General features: G+C 36.7%; 1 protein-coding gene across 1 annotated transcript in view; it reads right to left on the bottom strand.

Moving 5' to 3' along the window:
• The window catches only part of MDGA2 (MAM domain containing glycosylphosphatidylinositol anchor 2), a 915,731-nt gene that overhangs the window by 298,749 nt on the left and 602,026 nt on the right, over positions 1–14,956 (bottom strand). The window contains exon 6 of the mRNA XM_040226786.1: positions 11,569–11,838. Within this exon, the coding sequence (XP_040082720.1) occupies positions 11,569–11,838 (270 nt within the window). The remainder of the gene's footprint in view (positions 1–11,568; positions 11,839–14,956) is intronic.

The raw sequence follows: 14,956 nt of genomic DNA, 5'->3' as shown, positions 1-14,956 counted from the left end.
AAACATCTACTGAAAGTACCATTTGCATTTATCTTCCTGGTTTAACATCCTAAGGTAAGAAACTAAAACAAAATTTTTTAAAAATAATTTAGTTTGAAAGTTCAATGTTTTTTAACAATCATATCTGTACACCTATGTATTTGTAATCACATATTTGTATGAGCAAATTTGTAAACAAAAATAAAGTGTGATTAAGTCAGATTTCATTCCAATCCCAAAGAAAGGCAATGCCAAAGAATGTTCAAACTACCACAAATTGCACTCATCTCACTTGCTAGCACAGTAATGCTCATAATTCTCCAAGCCAGGCTTCAATAGTATATGAACCGTGAACTTCCAGATGTTCAAGCTGTATTTAGAAAAGCCAGAGGAACAAGAGATCAAATTGCCAACACCTGTTGGATCTTCAAAAACGCAAGAGTTCAGAAAAACATCTACTTCTGCTTTATTGATTGCACTAAAGCCTTTGACTGTGTGGATCACAACAGACTGTGGAAAATTCTTCAAGAGATGGGAATACCACACCACCTTACCTGCCTCCTGAGAAATCTGTATGAAGGTAAGAAGCAACAGTTAGAACTAGACATGGAATGACAGACTGGTTCCAAACTGGGAAAGAAGAACATCAAGGCTATATATTGTCACCCTGCTTATTTAAGTTATATGCAGAGTATATCATGTGAAATGCCAGGCTGGATGAAGCACAAGCTGGAATCAAGATTGCTGGGAGAAACATCAATAACCTCAGATATGCAGATGACATCACCCTATGGCAGAAAGTGAAAAAGAACTAAAGAGCGTCTTGATGAAAGTGAAAGAGGAGAATGAAAAAGTTGGCTTAAAATTCAACATTCATAAAACTAAGATCATGGCATCTGGACCCATCACTTCAAGGCAAAATATGGGGAAACAGTGGAAACAGTGACAGACTTTGGACTTTATTTTTTGTGCTCCAAAATCACTGCAGATGGTGACTGAAGCTATTAAAGATATTAAAAGATGCTTGAAATTAAAAGATGCTTGCTCTTTGGAAGAAAAGCTATGACCAACCTAGACAGCACATTAAAAAGCAGAGATATTTTTTGCCAACAAAGGTCCGTCTAGTCAGAGCTATGGTTTTTTTCCAGTGGTCATGTATGGATGTGAGAGTTGGGCTATGAAGAAAGCTGAGTGCCGAATAATTGATGCTTTGAAATCTGGCATTGGACAAGACTCTTGAGAGTCCCTTGGACTGCAAGGAGATCCAACCAGTCCATCCTAAAGGAAATCAGTCCTGAATATTCATTGGAAGGACTGATGCTAATTCTAAAACTCCAATACTTTGGCCACCTGATGCAAAGAACTGACTCATTGGAAAAGACCCTGATGCTGGGAAAGATTGAAAGCAGGAGGAGAAGGGGACGACAGAGGATGAGATGGTTGGATGGCATCAACCATCTCAAGTTGGTGATAGACAAGGAAGCCTTGCGTGCTGCAATCCGTGGGGTCACAAAGGGTCGGACAAGACTGAGCAACTGAACTGAACTGAACTGAATTCAGAAATGGGCACAGGTCATGGTATGTTTTGATAGTGTAGAATCATAGACTTTTAGTGCAAAAAGTACTTGAAAATTAGGAACTGTAATATCTTGGTGTAGAGGAAAGTATACAGAGGCCTCTTTATTCGTAGTCTGGGAGCTAATTTAAAGGAAGCCATGTCCATATCATAGATCTTTTTTCCTGCTATACTTTACTGTCTGCAGACTGTTTAATCCATATAGACTAACAGTGGTGAGACTGTAGCCCTGGGAAATAAGCACCTCCTATAACAACAGGATAAAAAATCTGAATATATCATTGTTTTGGTTCTATTTTACAACTGTAGGATATCCAAAAATGAAACAAACAAAAAGATATATAAATGCCTTCAAAGAAACAGAAGAAATGTTAAAGTAACGTACTTGAATAAGCTTCTTTTTTTCTGGCTGTTAACAAGTAATTGACTTTTAAAGCACTACTACCAAGTGATACATCTCCTTTTGACTAAAAGTATATGTGACAGATTCCAACTACTGAGTGGGACAATCTAAGTTTTAATAAAATAAGATGTATGACTAAGCTATCTGTATATAATTATATAAAATTAATTATAAGATTATACAATATCCAGATAAACTTGTTACTTGAAACTGTATTTTATAATTCCTCCTGTGTTATTTCAACAAACAAAGGAAGTTAGATTTATTTCGTTTATAAGAGAAAAGTGAGTTATCTATATTCAGATGAGAACTACCAAATTGGTAATTTTTACATTTTGTATAGCCCTGATTAATTTTTCAAAAGATAATAATGAAACAATTTCAGAGCTACACAACATAATATACTAAAATTCTCTGTGGTGTTTTGGGGGGATGTAATTACTACAGAATATTAAGTTGGGAAAATAGAAATAGAGCATTTAATCTACATGAGTAATTGGGACACCTGCACACAGCAAACAGTTTAGCTGTTGGAGAATGCTAAAGGATTAGTTTTTTTTTTTTTTAACAATTTCAGCTATTATCATTACAGTTTTTATGTAATGGTTATGAAAGGTTATGGAAGAAAACTATTGATGACTAGAAATTTAATTTGATTAATCTAAATGCTTGGGAGGAACTGGGCCCACCCTGTAATTGGTAATTCACAAGTAATTTACATTTAGAAACACACTGGGAGCTAAATAAGATCAAATCTTTCTGGAAAATTGACAATTAACTCTGAATTTCTGATCAATAGCTTATAGATATATACCTTTCAGCAAAAACAATGGACACACTTTATAGTCCTTGTTTTGTTCCTTGTTTATACTAGATGTCTTATTTGTGCAGCTATTTTGTATCTTTGTCTTTCATAATTCAATTGATCTTTTATCACTAATAGAAAATTTTTAATAATTTTGTACAACAATCTGTAAGACTGCCAATAAAAGTAGCAGAGTCATGCTCAGTCCTTCAAATGTAACATTATTTAGAAAATCCTAAACTACAAACAGTATGTTGGTTAGAATTTGAAGTATGCCCACCATCACTGGAGAAAAAAAATACTGATTAACAAAAACATGGGATTTCCTCCAATCAAAAATGATTGTATATAGGGGAGGGAAATAGTGTAATGGGAAGACTACACAGTGTTGAGGATCTTTTTCTAATGTGCATAAAAATGTATTCAATTTACAACCCAGGAAGAATTCTTTGTAAGTTTTTGGTAAGGCAACGGTAGAGGAAAATAGAAGGACATTAGTTAGTTCAATCTGGGGACAGGGGGAGGAGTTATACATTTTTAAAAACTTGGCTGAATTTTGAAAGGCACTATGGTACATTGCTTAAGACAGTGGCCCTTGAACCATACTATGTGGGCTTTGAAACTCAGCTTCACTGATGAAATAAGGCTTGTACTTGGGCAAAGTTATTTCACTGCTTACTCTTCAGTTTTATTATTCTTTAAAATAGAGATAATAATATTTTTTACTTCATGAACATATCAGAATTATCAAAAACGTCTTGTATATGGTGTACCTGGTAGCCTAGTACATGATGAATACTCAAAATGATAATAACACTATTTCTTAAACAGAACCAGCATACTCAAAAAACTAACATTTTTTTCATAGAATTTTATAATTATAAGATTTTTTTCAGTAATAATCCTAAAGATAATTTTGAAATATTAGCAGTGCTAATATTTGATATATTATCATTAAATGAGTTCTGAACAAATATGTTTAACATAAAAACTCAAGTTTTTAAAGACCTTAGTCCTTTTATGTGGATATAATAGAATTAGGTAAATCAACGCTTTTCAGAGCAGAGGGTTATGATATTCCTGGAGGTTACAGTATATTTTTGTTCAGTTAGGAAAGTGTAAATTCATGCTTTGCTGAATACATATTGACTTCTTCCATAAAAGTTAAATCTATTTCAATATTGACAAAATATTTCCTCCATATTAGGAATCTGAGATCACAGCCAACAAAGATAAACTGGAGAAATTCTACAATTCAAAGAGGACATCTGTTCACGACATCAATTTTGCAGAAGCCAGGTTCAACATAGGGGTTGATGAAATTAAGGAGGAAAGGGGAAAGACAGAGGCATAAACGTGCACTGAGGCAGCACAGGAGTATGAATGAAGAATATGGCTTGTTCTGGTGGCTCTAAAACACATCTGCAGACTCGCTGACTCATATCCCTCCAAAAGGTGAAAACATTTGATCTCCTCTTGGAACCAGGCCAATCTCTGGCACTGACTTGATGAACAGACAATAGCAGTAATGATACTACATGACTTAAAAGGATAGAAACACTCTAGTCTGGGAGCCTATACAAGTCTGGGACCTTGAGGCTGCCAAGTGGAGAAACCATGTAAAGAGGCTATTGAAAATGAATGAGAGAAATGAGAGACAAATAGATGAGAGAGAGAGAGACTGACGTGAGGAGCCCAGCTGTCTTAAACTTTCTGGTCCAGAAACCAAACATTTGATTGGAAAAGCTTTGAAGATGATGCCAGCCCCATTATATTCTGAGTGCAATTATATGAGACCCTGGATGGCTCAGTGGTAAAGAATTCACCTACCAATGCAAAAACCACAGGAGATACATGTTTGATCCCTGCATTGGAAGATCCCTTGGAGATAGGCATGGCAACCCAGTATTCTTGCCTGGATAATCCCATGAACAGAGGAGCCTGGAGGGCTACAAGCCATGGGGTTTCAGAGTCAGACACAACTGGGCATGCACACACACAGTACTAGATATTTTAGCTAAGTTTGCCAGCCACCAGATTTGTGAGTAAATAAATAAATTATATCATTTCAAGCTATTGTTTTGTAGAGGCTTATTACACAGCAATGGATAATTAGACCAATGTGGCCTTTCAAATGAGTAGTCATCACAGAAATGTTTAATATGATTTAACATGTTGTAGAATTTCCTAATTTTGTTTGATATTATTTATTATATACTTAAGAGTATCAACAGGCAATAGAAGTCCAGAAGAAATCATTAAAAGTGATGAATTCATTCAACATTTATTTATGAGAACCTACTATATGCTGAGCAATTTTTTAAACTCCAGGTACATGTCACTGATAAACCTGAGAAATAGATAATTTCTTTGTTCCTATATATAGTGCCATGAAATAGACAGACAGTAAGTTGTTTCAATGTATAAAATAACTCCAGGCATTTATGTGATAAGAAGAAAGAATAGATCATTCAGTGGATTAAGGGTTGATTATCTAAGATAGGGGAGTCAGGGGAGATATTTCTCTGAAGATGGTATTTGAAAATTAACATCCCAGGCTGAAAGAACAGCAAATGTTTAAGTCCGGAGTTGTGAAGAAGAACAAGAATAATGTACCTAAAGCAGAGTGAGTAAAGAAGAGAGTGACATGAAATGACCAAGTGAGGAATATGAATTCCATTTTAGGTAAGTGGGAAGCCATGGGAGACCCTTTCAGGAGAATGAGATGGCTCTCGAATGAGTGTAACAGAGATGGTTTGCAGTTGACCAAAACCCATGCCCTCTTACACCTGGCACCCAATGGTGTGACTATGTACCAACAGAACAGACTATGTAGCCAACAGAACAGAATGCCATTGGAACTAATACATATGCAACAGATAGAAGTGTTCCATGTGTGCTCATCCAAGCTCCTTCCCACTCTCAGCTGACAGAGATGGAGGTAATATTCAGAGCAATCTTAGAAGCCATAGGTTGAAGATGACAGAAACATCATCACCCTAGGCGATGCCTAATGACTGCATGAAATAGACTCTCTACTACTACATGCACCCACTTCACACACCAATCACACATACAATGCCACTGCCAACATATCAACTAGGCAACATCTTAAAGACTTCCATGATAAAAGCTAGAAGAGTTTTGTTTCGGATAATTATATGTATGGGCCTATTTGTTATCTCGGCCTCTTCTTATTGTTTAGTCCCTAAGTCATGTCCAACTCTTTTGTGATGCCATGGACTGTATCCCGACAGGCTCCTCTGCCCATGGGATTTCCCAGGCATGAAGACTGGAGTGGGTTGCCATTTCCTTCTCCAAGGGGTCTTCCTGACCCAGGGACTGAACGTGCATCTCCTACAATGCAGGCAAATTTTTTTACCACTAAACCACCAGCGAAGCCTTGTACCTTATATAACTCAGCCTAGTCCACCTTATATAATATAGTGGATAAACAGCCTCTTCTAAAGCAGAGGCTGAAGCGGAAAGAAGGTTAATAAACAGACTATTAATCAATGAGGGGAAACATGCTGATAGGTTACACAAGGGTGGCAACAGAGAACTTGGCAAGACAGGCTCCCATTCAGAGTATAGTTCTAAGACAGAACCAAAGGGACTTACTGATGGTCACATAAGAGCATCAGCTAGAAATTCTGAAAATTCTTACAATCCTTCTATACTCTTGTGGAACCAGATAATAGAATAAACTTTTCCTGATTCACTCTTGACGGAGAACAAAATCCACAGAATTCCACAACGAGTGTAAGGCAAATCTCCTTATGTAGAATTTTCAAAAGTGAAAGAAACTCCATTCCATGATTCTAGGGATTTACAGATAATTAAGCACAGAGATGGGGAAACAGTGGAAACAGTGTCAGGCTTTATTTTGGGGGGCTCCAAAATCACTGCAGATGGTGACTGCAGCCAGGAAATTAAAAGATGCTTACTCCTTGGAAGGGAAGTTATGATCAACCTAGATAGCATATTCAGAAGCAGAGACATTACTTTGCCCACAAAGGTCCGTCTAGTCAAGGCTATGGTTTTTCCAGTGGTCATGTATGGATGTGAGAGTTGGACTGTGAAGAAGGCTGAGTGCTGAAGAATTGATGCTTTTGAACTGTGGTGTTGGAGAGGACTCTTGAGAGTCCCTTGGACTGCAAGGAGATCCAATCAGTCCATTCTAAAGGAGATCAGCCCTGGGATTTCTTTGGAAGGAATGATGCTAAAGCTGAAACTCCAGGACTTTGGCCACCTCATGCGAAGAGTTGACTCATTGGAAAAGACTCTGATGCTGGGAGGGATTGGGGGCAGGAGGAGAAGGGGATGACCCAGGATGAGATGGCTGGATGGCATCACCGACTCTATGGACATGAGTTTGAGTGAACTCCAGGAGTTGGCGATAGACAGGGAGGCCTGGAGTGCTGCAGTTCATGGGGTTGCAAGGAGTTGGACACGACTGACTGACTGAACTGAATTGAACTAAACTGAAGCACAGAGAAAAGTATCAAAGATGATAGTTGACTGGAAAGATATCTTTGAATAAAACTGTGAGATGACGCTTCTCAGGCCAAAGCACCCAGGAGCCTATTTCATCTCAGGCCTATTTAGGGGCATTGCATGGGACCAGCCAAAGCACTGAAAGATTTTCGCTGAAATGACACCTGGACATATCTGAGGAAATCAAAACCTGTGTGACCATAGGCTAGAAGTTGGAATCTCTGTGCTCTCACAGCATTTATGGGTAAGCACTTCTGCCTACAGCAGTGAGTCACACAGGGAGGAGAGGTAATATGGGCTTCTTGTCTTGGGCTCTTGTTGAGCTGGCTGCCTCGAGGAGAGAGAAGCCTTCAGCAGACAGGCAGGAGGGATAAGGTACAAAATGTTCAAGGAATATGGCACAGTGATGGGGACAATGCATGACTAGAGATCTCTCCTTGGCATACACAGTTGTGTATCTCTTCTAGATTGTTGTTGTCATTTAGTCACTAAATGAGTGTCATTTAGTCATTAAAGTCATATCCAACTCTTTCTGCAACCCCATGAACTGTAGGACTTCCCATATGGCTCATTGGGTAAAAGAATCTACCTGCAGTGCAGGAGATGCAAGCAGATGTGGGTTTAAACACTGGGGTGGGAAGACACCCTGGAGGGGGGCATGGCAACCCACTCCAGTATTCTTGCCTGGAGAATCCCATGGACAGAAGAGCCTGGTGGGCTACGGTCTACAGGATTACAAAGAGTTGGACATGACTGAAGTGACTGAGCCTGCATGAACTGTAGCCCACCAGGTCCTTCTGTCCAGGATTTCCTCGGCAAGAATGGGTTTACCATTTCCTTCTGCAGGGGATCTTCCTCACCCAGGGATTAAAGCTACATCTCCTGCATTGGCAGGCAGGTTCTTTACCACCGAGCCACCATGGAAGAGTCCATTAATGTGCCGCAGAAGAAAAACAAAATTATATTGAGAAACCTTCCTACCCTACCCCAAGCCAGGAACATCAGAATCTGGCTATCAGGTCAGGGACAGGGTGGTAGACAGGAGGGCAGAGAATAAACAGACAAACAATTAGAAGCCAACCAGACTAGCCCCTCGTTCCCTTGCCCACTGAAGGTTTCCAGCCCAAAGTTGCCCCAAGCTGTGCAGGGGAGAAAACTTTCCATTACATCAGGTTCAGTTCAGTTCAGTTCAGTGGCTCAGTTGTGTCCGACTCTTTGTGACCCCATGAATCGCAGCACGCTAGGCCTCCCTGTCCATCACCAACTCCCAGAGTTCACTCAGACTCACGTCCGTCGAGTCAGTGATGCCATCCAGCCATCTCATCCTCTGTCGTCCCCTTCTCCTCCTGCCCCCAAACCTTCCCAGCATCAGAGTCTTTTCCAATGGGTCAACTCTTCGCATGAGGTGGTCAAAGTACTGGAGTTTCAGCTTTAGCATCATTCCTTCCAAATAACACCCAGGACTGATCTTTAGGGTTTGTGTTACTATTTTGCAGCATGCATACAAAACTCTGAACTAAATGTATGACTGTGATTTGAATGCACTGCAAGACTCTACTTCTAAAAATGAACCAAATGTCCATGGGATCTGCCTGACTTTTTTTTTTCTGAAGCAGGGCAAGATTCAGCCACTGAATAAAAATTTTAAAAACTGCAGGACACTAAAATATAGTAATGTCTTGATCATGTTATGAACCATGCTTGCTCAACACAGTGGCTCATTCAATTCATAACAGAAGAGAAATGTGGGCATTTCTAAATACAGTGACTCACAACAACAGAGAACTTTGGGTGGGAAAGTGGAAACTGAGCTCAGGTCACCAACATGTAGCTAGGACAACAGCATAATTTTCTTACCAAATGTATGATGGAACTTCTCTTCTGACTTGGGAGAAATGTAGCTTAATCACTATAATCTCTTAGAGGATCATAAGAAAAGAATTGCTGCTCTGTTTCTGAATGTCCAACAAAACATTAAAACCTATGAGATTCCTCTTCAGTTTTGGAGTTCACTATCTACATAGATGGTTAACTACATTATTTAAAGTGTTTTCTATTTTTTAAAAAGCAAATGACACATTCAGAAATGTTTCTAGAATTTATTTTTTCCTGTCTGCTCCCTACAATCTTGTTTTGTCCATGGATATTCTCAAATGATAGTGGAAACTCTATGCGTAGAAAATCCTCATGCTTGCTTAGAAAACCTCGTCTGTGGCTCTTGATTTAATTATGGAAAGGAATGGGGGAAAACGAACCCAGAGTTCTATTTTTGTGTATCCATGACACAGTTAATCTAAGATATGGCAGAGTTCTACAAATTCAAAAGACTTGAAAATAATTTATTTGCTATAATAAGAAGAAAACCATTTTTTCTTTAACTGAATTTCTTGTCCTTTGTGGCAGAAATCAAATGCCTCATATTACTGTAGCAGTTTTTCTCCTCACAATTTAATCTAGGACTTCTCAACCAAGGCTATTTCTATATCCAGCAAGATTACATACAAACTCGATTTTATGAATTATGTGAATGCTACTGCTGAGAAATTCTACTGGTAATATGACTATGCAAATGGACACTTCAGGTAAATTAAAGGCATAAAAGAGAAATTATAAATTGAAGAAATACATTATAAGGGTTTATTTATTTTAGGTCATTCATGTCAAAGCTAAAAACTATCTTTAGTAAGAATACAGATGAAAACTGCTAGATGGGCTAGGAAGAAGCAAATCATTCTAGGAGTATATATTCGCTGTGAATTGATTGAGTTCTTTATGGAGGGTCCCTGAGCAACCCCACTATGCTGGACACTTTGCCAGTTATTCAGGAATTCAATACAGTTGCAGATGAGTCTACGATTAAACTAGATTTAGAAATCTAAATGACCATAGTCACCAAAGATTGATATGAAAACTGACTTATAAGTTGGGTTGGTTCTGAGTCTGAAGTTTTAGGAACAATTTAATCAACTGATTTTCCTTGTTATATATGCTAATGGCTGATATATGGTTTAAAAGCAAACCTAAGTATGAACAATACTTCTTTCAGTAACATTCGGTTTCATAAGACAACATTGCAGTAGCTGAATAGGCATGAAGTTTTATTTTATAATGATCCTAAGATAATGGTCTATCTGACAATTACTAAGTACAATTGCTAAATACATATTGTATGAGTACAATTTTGTGGTAGATAGTGCAGTATCTACAGTGTCTTGGTTTACATTGTAACATCTTGTGATATTTTGAATAGAGTGTATTTTTGACCAAATAGTATATTTCTGATAGTTTAGATGGTAACAGATAACTATGGTTATCTGTTAAAACTTCTAGTCTATGTTCACAAAATCACAAGTGTTTATCTCAATATACCCAATTATATTTTGTTATCATTACAATCTTCCATCATGAGAAATGTTCATTTGTCTACTGGAAGAGGCCCATATGGATATCTATTTTAACTTTAGAGGCACGGATATCCATCCTCAGTCCTGAAGCCAGAGCCAAGCCAGTGAAATGAGACAAGAAGAAACATGATCTCCTTGCACAGTGACTTTACCTTCTCTGAAATGGAAAGTTGGCATCTTCTCCACATGCAGCGCCAGTACACTGGCTACAGAAATCACTGCTATTGACAGTGGTAGGTAAGCAGCAGGTCACTACCTACTTTTTACATCAATTCTTCAAATAAACTTTACCTTTTCCTAACTCTAACTTTTCCATGACTTTAGCTAATCTCAATCTGTTAAAACTTTACCCAGCCTACAAGACCTGATACAAATTATTAGATATTCCCTAATAATATTTGCCAGAAACTACTATAATTTTTATTTGTATGTCCAGAGCTTTTACCTATGTTTGCCAAACACTGTATCATATGGCTCTAAATTGATACATTTAATTTTAATACTCTGACAGTAGAATCCTTGCGTACAAGGAAATGTTTATAGATTTCAATGTAATCCCACAGTTTAAGGTTCTTCATATAATAGGGATTCAATAAATGTTTATTAAACATTAAATTGATACATTTGTTAAATCCTTAAAATTATACCCAATCTGTATAAGAATGCATAATGTTCTATGCCAAATTTGGGTTTTAAGCTTTTTTTTAAATATAAAACTATTCCACAGTATCACTAAGAATGTGTTATGAAAACTATTCAATGCAAATATAAAGCAGTGTTATTAAGACTCAGAAATCTTAGGTAACTTTTATAATTGAAGAACATTATTTAGAAACATCATTTGCTTTATCATAGTCTGGCTAACCCAGAAATTTATGCTGTAACATTCTCTAGGCAAACTTACCTCTCACAATGATGTTGGTGGACTTTTTTGCAGGGTTTCCCACGTTATTATTGGCAATGCAGCTGTAAGTGCCAGCATCTTCTGAGGTGATGGCAGGTATGGTCAAAGTTCCTCCATTCAGAACAGTCTTTTCAGGCAGAGTCCCAAAGGATCTGACCCATGTGAGAGAGGGTACAGGCTCTCCTCCTGTCGTGACACATACTAATGTTATGGCCTCTCCAGGATTTACAACAATAGGGTCATCCACCAAGAGTTTAATTGACGGAGATGCTAAAAGACAAACAAAAGAACATGCACCTATTTAGATCTACTAGAGCTAGACTTCAACAGTATGCTTTATATTTACACAAACAATTGAAATACTGTTCTTTTGTGCAAAAATCCTATTGTATTGATCAAATTTAAACCATATAGAATGGTTATTTATTTTAATTATATGGCATAAACCTGTGGAATTTTACCAAGAATCTTACACATGGAAAAGGGAATTAAATTTTATGTATTCTTGAATTGTTCCACAATTAGAAAGATGAGAAGAATTAAAGTTTTAAAACAAAAATCCCTTTCTCTTTTAATGTTGACAACCACCATTTGTTTTTGTCCTTCCAGGTATAAATATTGAAGCTGTTTAGTTCTTGTATTTTCATGGTCACGATCATCCTCAGGTCAAATGATACATATTTTGCAAACTGAACACAATCAAGTAAGGAAAAAGATTGCCAGAGGTTTTTACCAGGCAGTGGGCCTGGTTTTTCATCTTGAAAGGAATAACAAAATCATGTAATTTAAAGCATCTCCAATATTTCACCTCTAACTTCTGTTCAGAAAGTTTAGGCAATGTGAGTTCTCATAACCACTGTTTTAAAACTTAGAAGCAAATAAACTGCTTTTCAAAAGTAGTCACCAAACTATGATGGCCACCACTCCAACGTTTGGGTTATACTCCTCTTCCCAGTGAAAGTAAGTTGTTTGAAAATTTTTATGTAAAAAAAATGTAGATAAATATCCATTCAATAAAAAAATGCTTTATTGCACACTTTTCATCACACAAAGTAGAAACTGCACAAAAATCTGTTCAGACACAGTACTTTCTTTTCTGCTTATATCACAGTGTCAGTCTATGTAGCACATTACTAAATAAAAACAGAAGAAATGCATTATGCTAATATTTGATTTCATACATTCAGAAATATTTGAGGCCAAATTTAAAACTGAAATCTATCCATATTTGGAATATAAAGTGTTCAACTGTACTGTGTAACTGCTTTTAGATATTAATTTCAGGTCAGAGTTGGAGAGAGTTTTTCTCAGAATGAAAGGTAAATTCCCTATGGGGTTCAGTATTCTACCTTGATGGAATATATAAATATTCAAATGAATATATATATTCCACTGTATATATATCTTGCCTTTGGGAACATAGGTGTGCCTTGAGGGCATTATACTAAGTGAGATAATTCAGAGACAGATCCCATATGATCTCACTCATATGTGGAATATTAAAAAAAATAAACAAAAAGCAAAAGAAATGTACAAGCCAAACAACTCCCGCCCCAAAAATGTAGATATAGAGAACAGAGTGTGATTACCAAAGAGAAAGGAGTAGGGGAAGGGTGAAATAAGTAAATGAAACTGTATGGTGATAGATGGAAACAAAATTTTGGGTGGTGAGCTTGCTGTAGGGTATACAGAAGTAGAAATATAGTATGGTATATATGAAACTTATCCACTATTATAGGTCAGTGCTGCCTCAATAAAAAACAAATTTGAAAAGATGCCAGGGGAGAATAAGAAAACAATTCCATGTTACAATTATGGTTCTGTGTAATAGGCATAGAATGCCTGGGTGACCTTTTTAAACATTGTTGGCCTTTCTAACATCATTGTAAGTAATATACAAGTTTTCAAAGTATTTTAATTACCCTTCTGAGGTGCTGACTTTAAATTATAAAAATCTATGATTAAAAACCTGTTGGGAAAGTCACAAAATGAAAATGAGATGAAAGGCACTGCAGAGTTTGGTAGAAAAGAAAGTATTTCAAAATGCTATTTAATATTGCTAAACTGATAAAAAGATACTACTAATGAAATTTTTTTAAAAAATAGATAGCATACTTATTTATTGACACAGCATTATGAAACAATAGTAGAAATTCTTACAGCCCAGTTTGAGGTAAACAGTATAATTTTACAAAGGTATTTAGTTAAAACACAAGTCTTGAGAGTCCAATAGTTATATTAATAAGACTCATTTGTTTTACACCATATTTTAGTAAATTAAAAATCCCAAGGCCTAAGGACCATTAATAGTATATGTTTAGATTATAGAAACACACAATGGTGATATTAAATCAAGAGATATTTGCCCCTGAAATTGACTTGTATAAGGATGAGTTGTTTTAAATATACTTATATATTTTGAGGACACATAATAAAACATTTATTAATTTTGCTTTACAATTTTAATTTGGAAGTTGAAACTATTGTTTTTTTTCCAAGATTCAGCATGTTTTTTGAGCCTTTAAAGTCTCAGGCAAAAGTGAATTGCAAGTGAATGGTATTATTTTAAACAGTGTTTTTAAACTCTTCAACCACATTGATTCCAGGCACAGTTTCTTATTTTGTACTGACATAGGTAATTAGGGAACTAAGAAAGATTGATCTCATTGCATTAAATCATGTTCATGGCTGAGTGTTCTTTAAATGTCTATTGCACGCTTTGCTTGATCTACTCCATCATTACATAAGAACAAATGTACAAAGCCATTGAGAACATTAGCTTCCTTATAACCATGAGACAAGAGCATTGGTCAAAACCATACTGCAGGATCTAGACATCCAGTCATTCTTCACAGCAACATGTGAGAGACGGATTACTATTTGAAGTTCAGTTTTAAGTTAATAAAGAAATGAAACACAGAAATTAAAAAGGGACAAGAGAAAAACAGAGTGGACAGTACGTTAGTTTTTCTTTGGAATGTTCATCAAACCAGTGTAAAAAGTAGAAAAAGGTGAACTACACAAGGTAAACAAACGCAGTTCATCAAGTTAAGTGAAGAAGCGTTGAATGGATGATGGGTGAAACCAGGGGGAGGAGTGGGAGGGAGGGAGTACATGTTTACAGATAGCCGATTCACCTCGTTGTACAGCAGAAACTAACACAACATTGTACAGCAACTGTACCCCAATGAAAAAAGAAAATAAACATCACATATTATTTTAAACATGTTTTTAGTTATCACCAAATGGTTCAAATTACATAAAATTATTCCAACGAAGTCCATTTTTAACGTGACACACAATACCAGCCATAAATTCCCTATGTACACAGTGCTCATAAATAAGTGCCCATCTGACTTTCAGAATGAGAATCTTGCCAGCACTCAAT

Source organism: Oryx dammah, unplaced genomic scaffold (assembly GCF_014754425.2).
Source record: "Oryx dammah isolate SB20612 unplaced genomic scaffold, SCBI_Odam_1.1 HiC_scaffold_26, whole genome shotgun sequence".
Classification (NCBI taxonomy): Eukaryota; Metazoa; Chordata; class Mammalia; order Artiodactyla; family Bovidae; genus Oryx; species Oryx dammah.
This window is presented reverse-complemented; position numbering and strand designations above follow the sequence as displayed.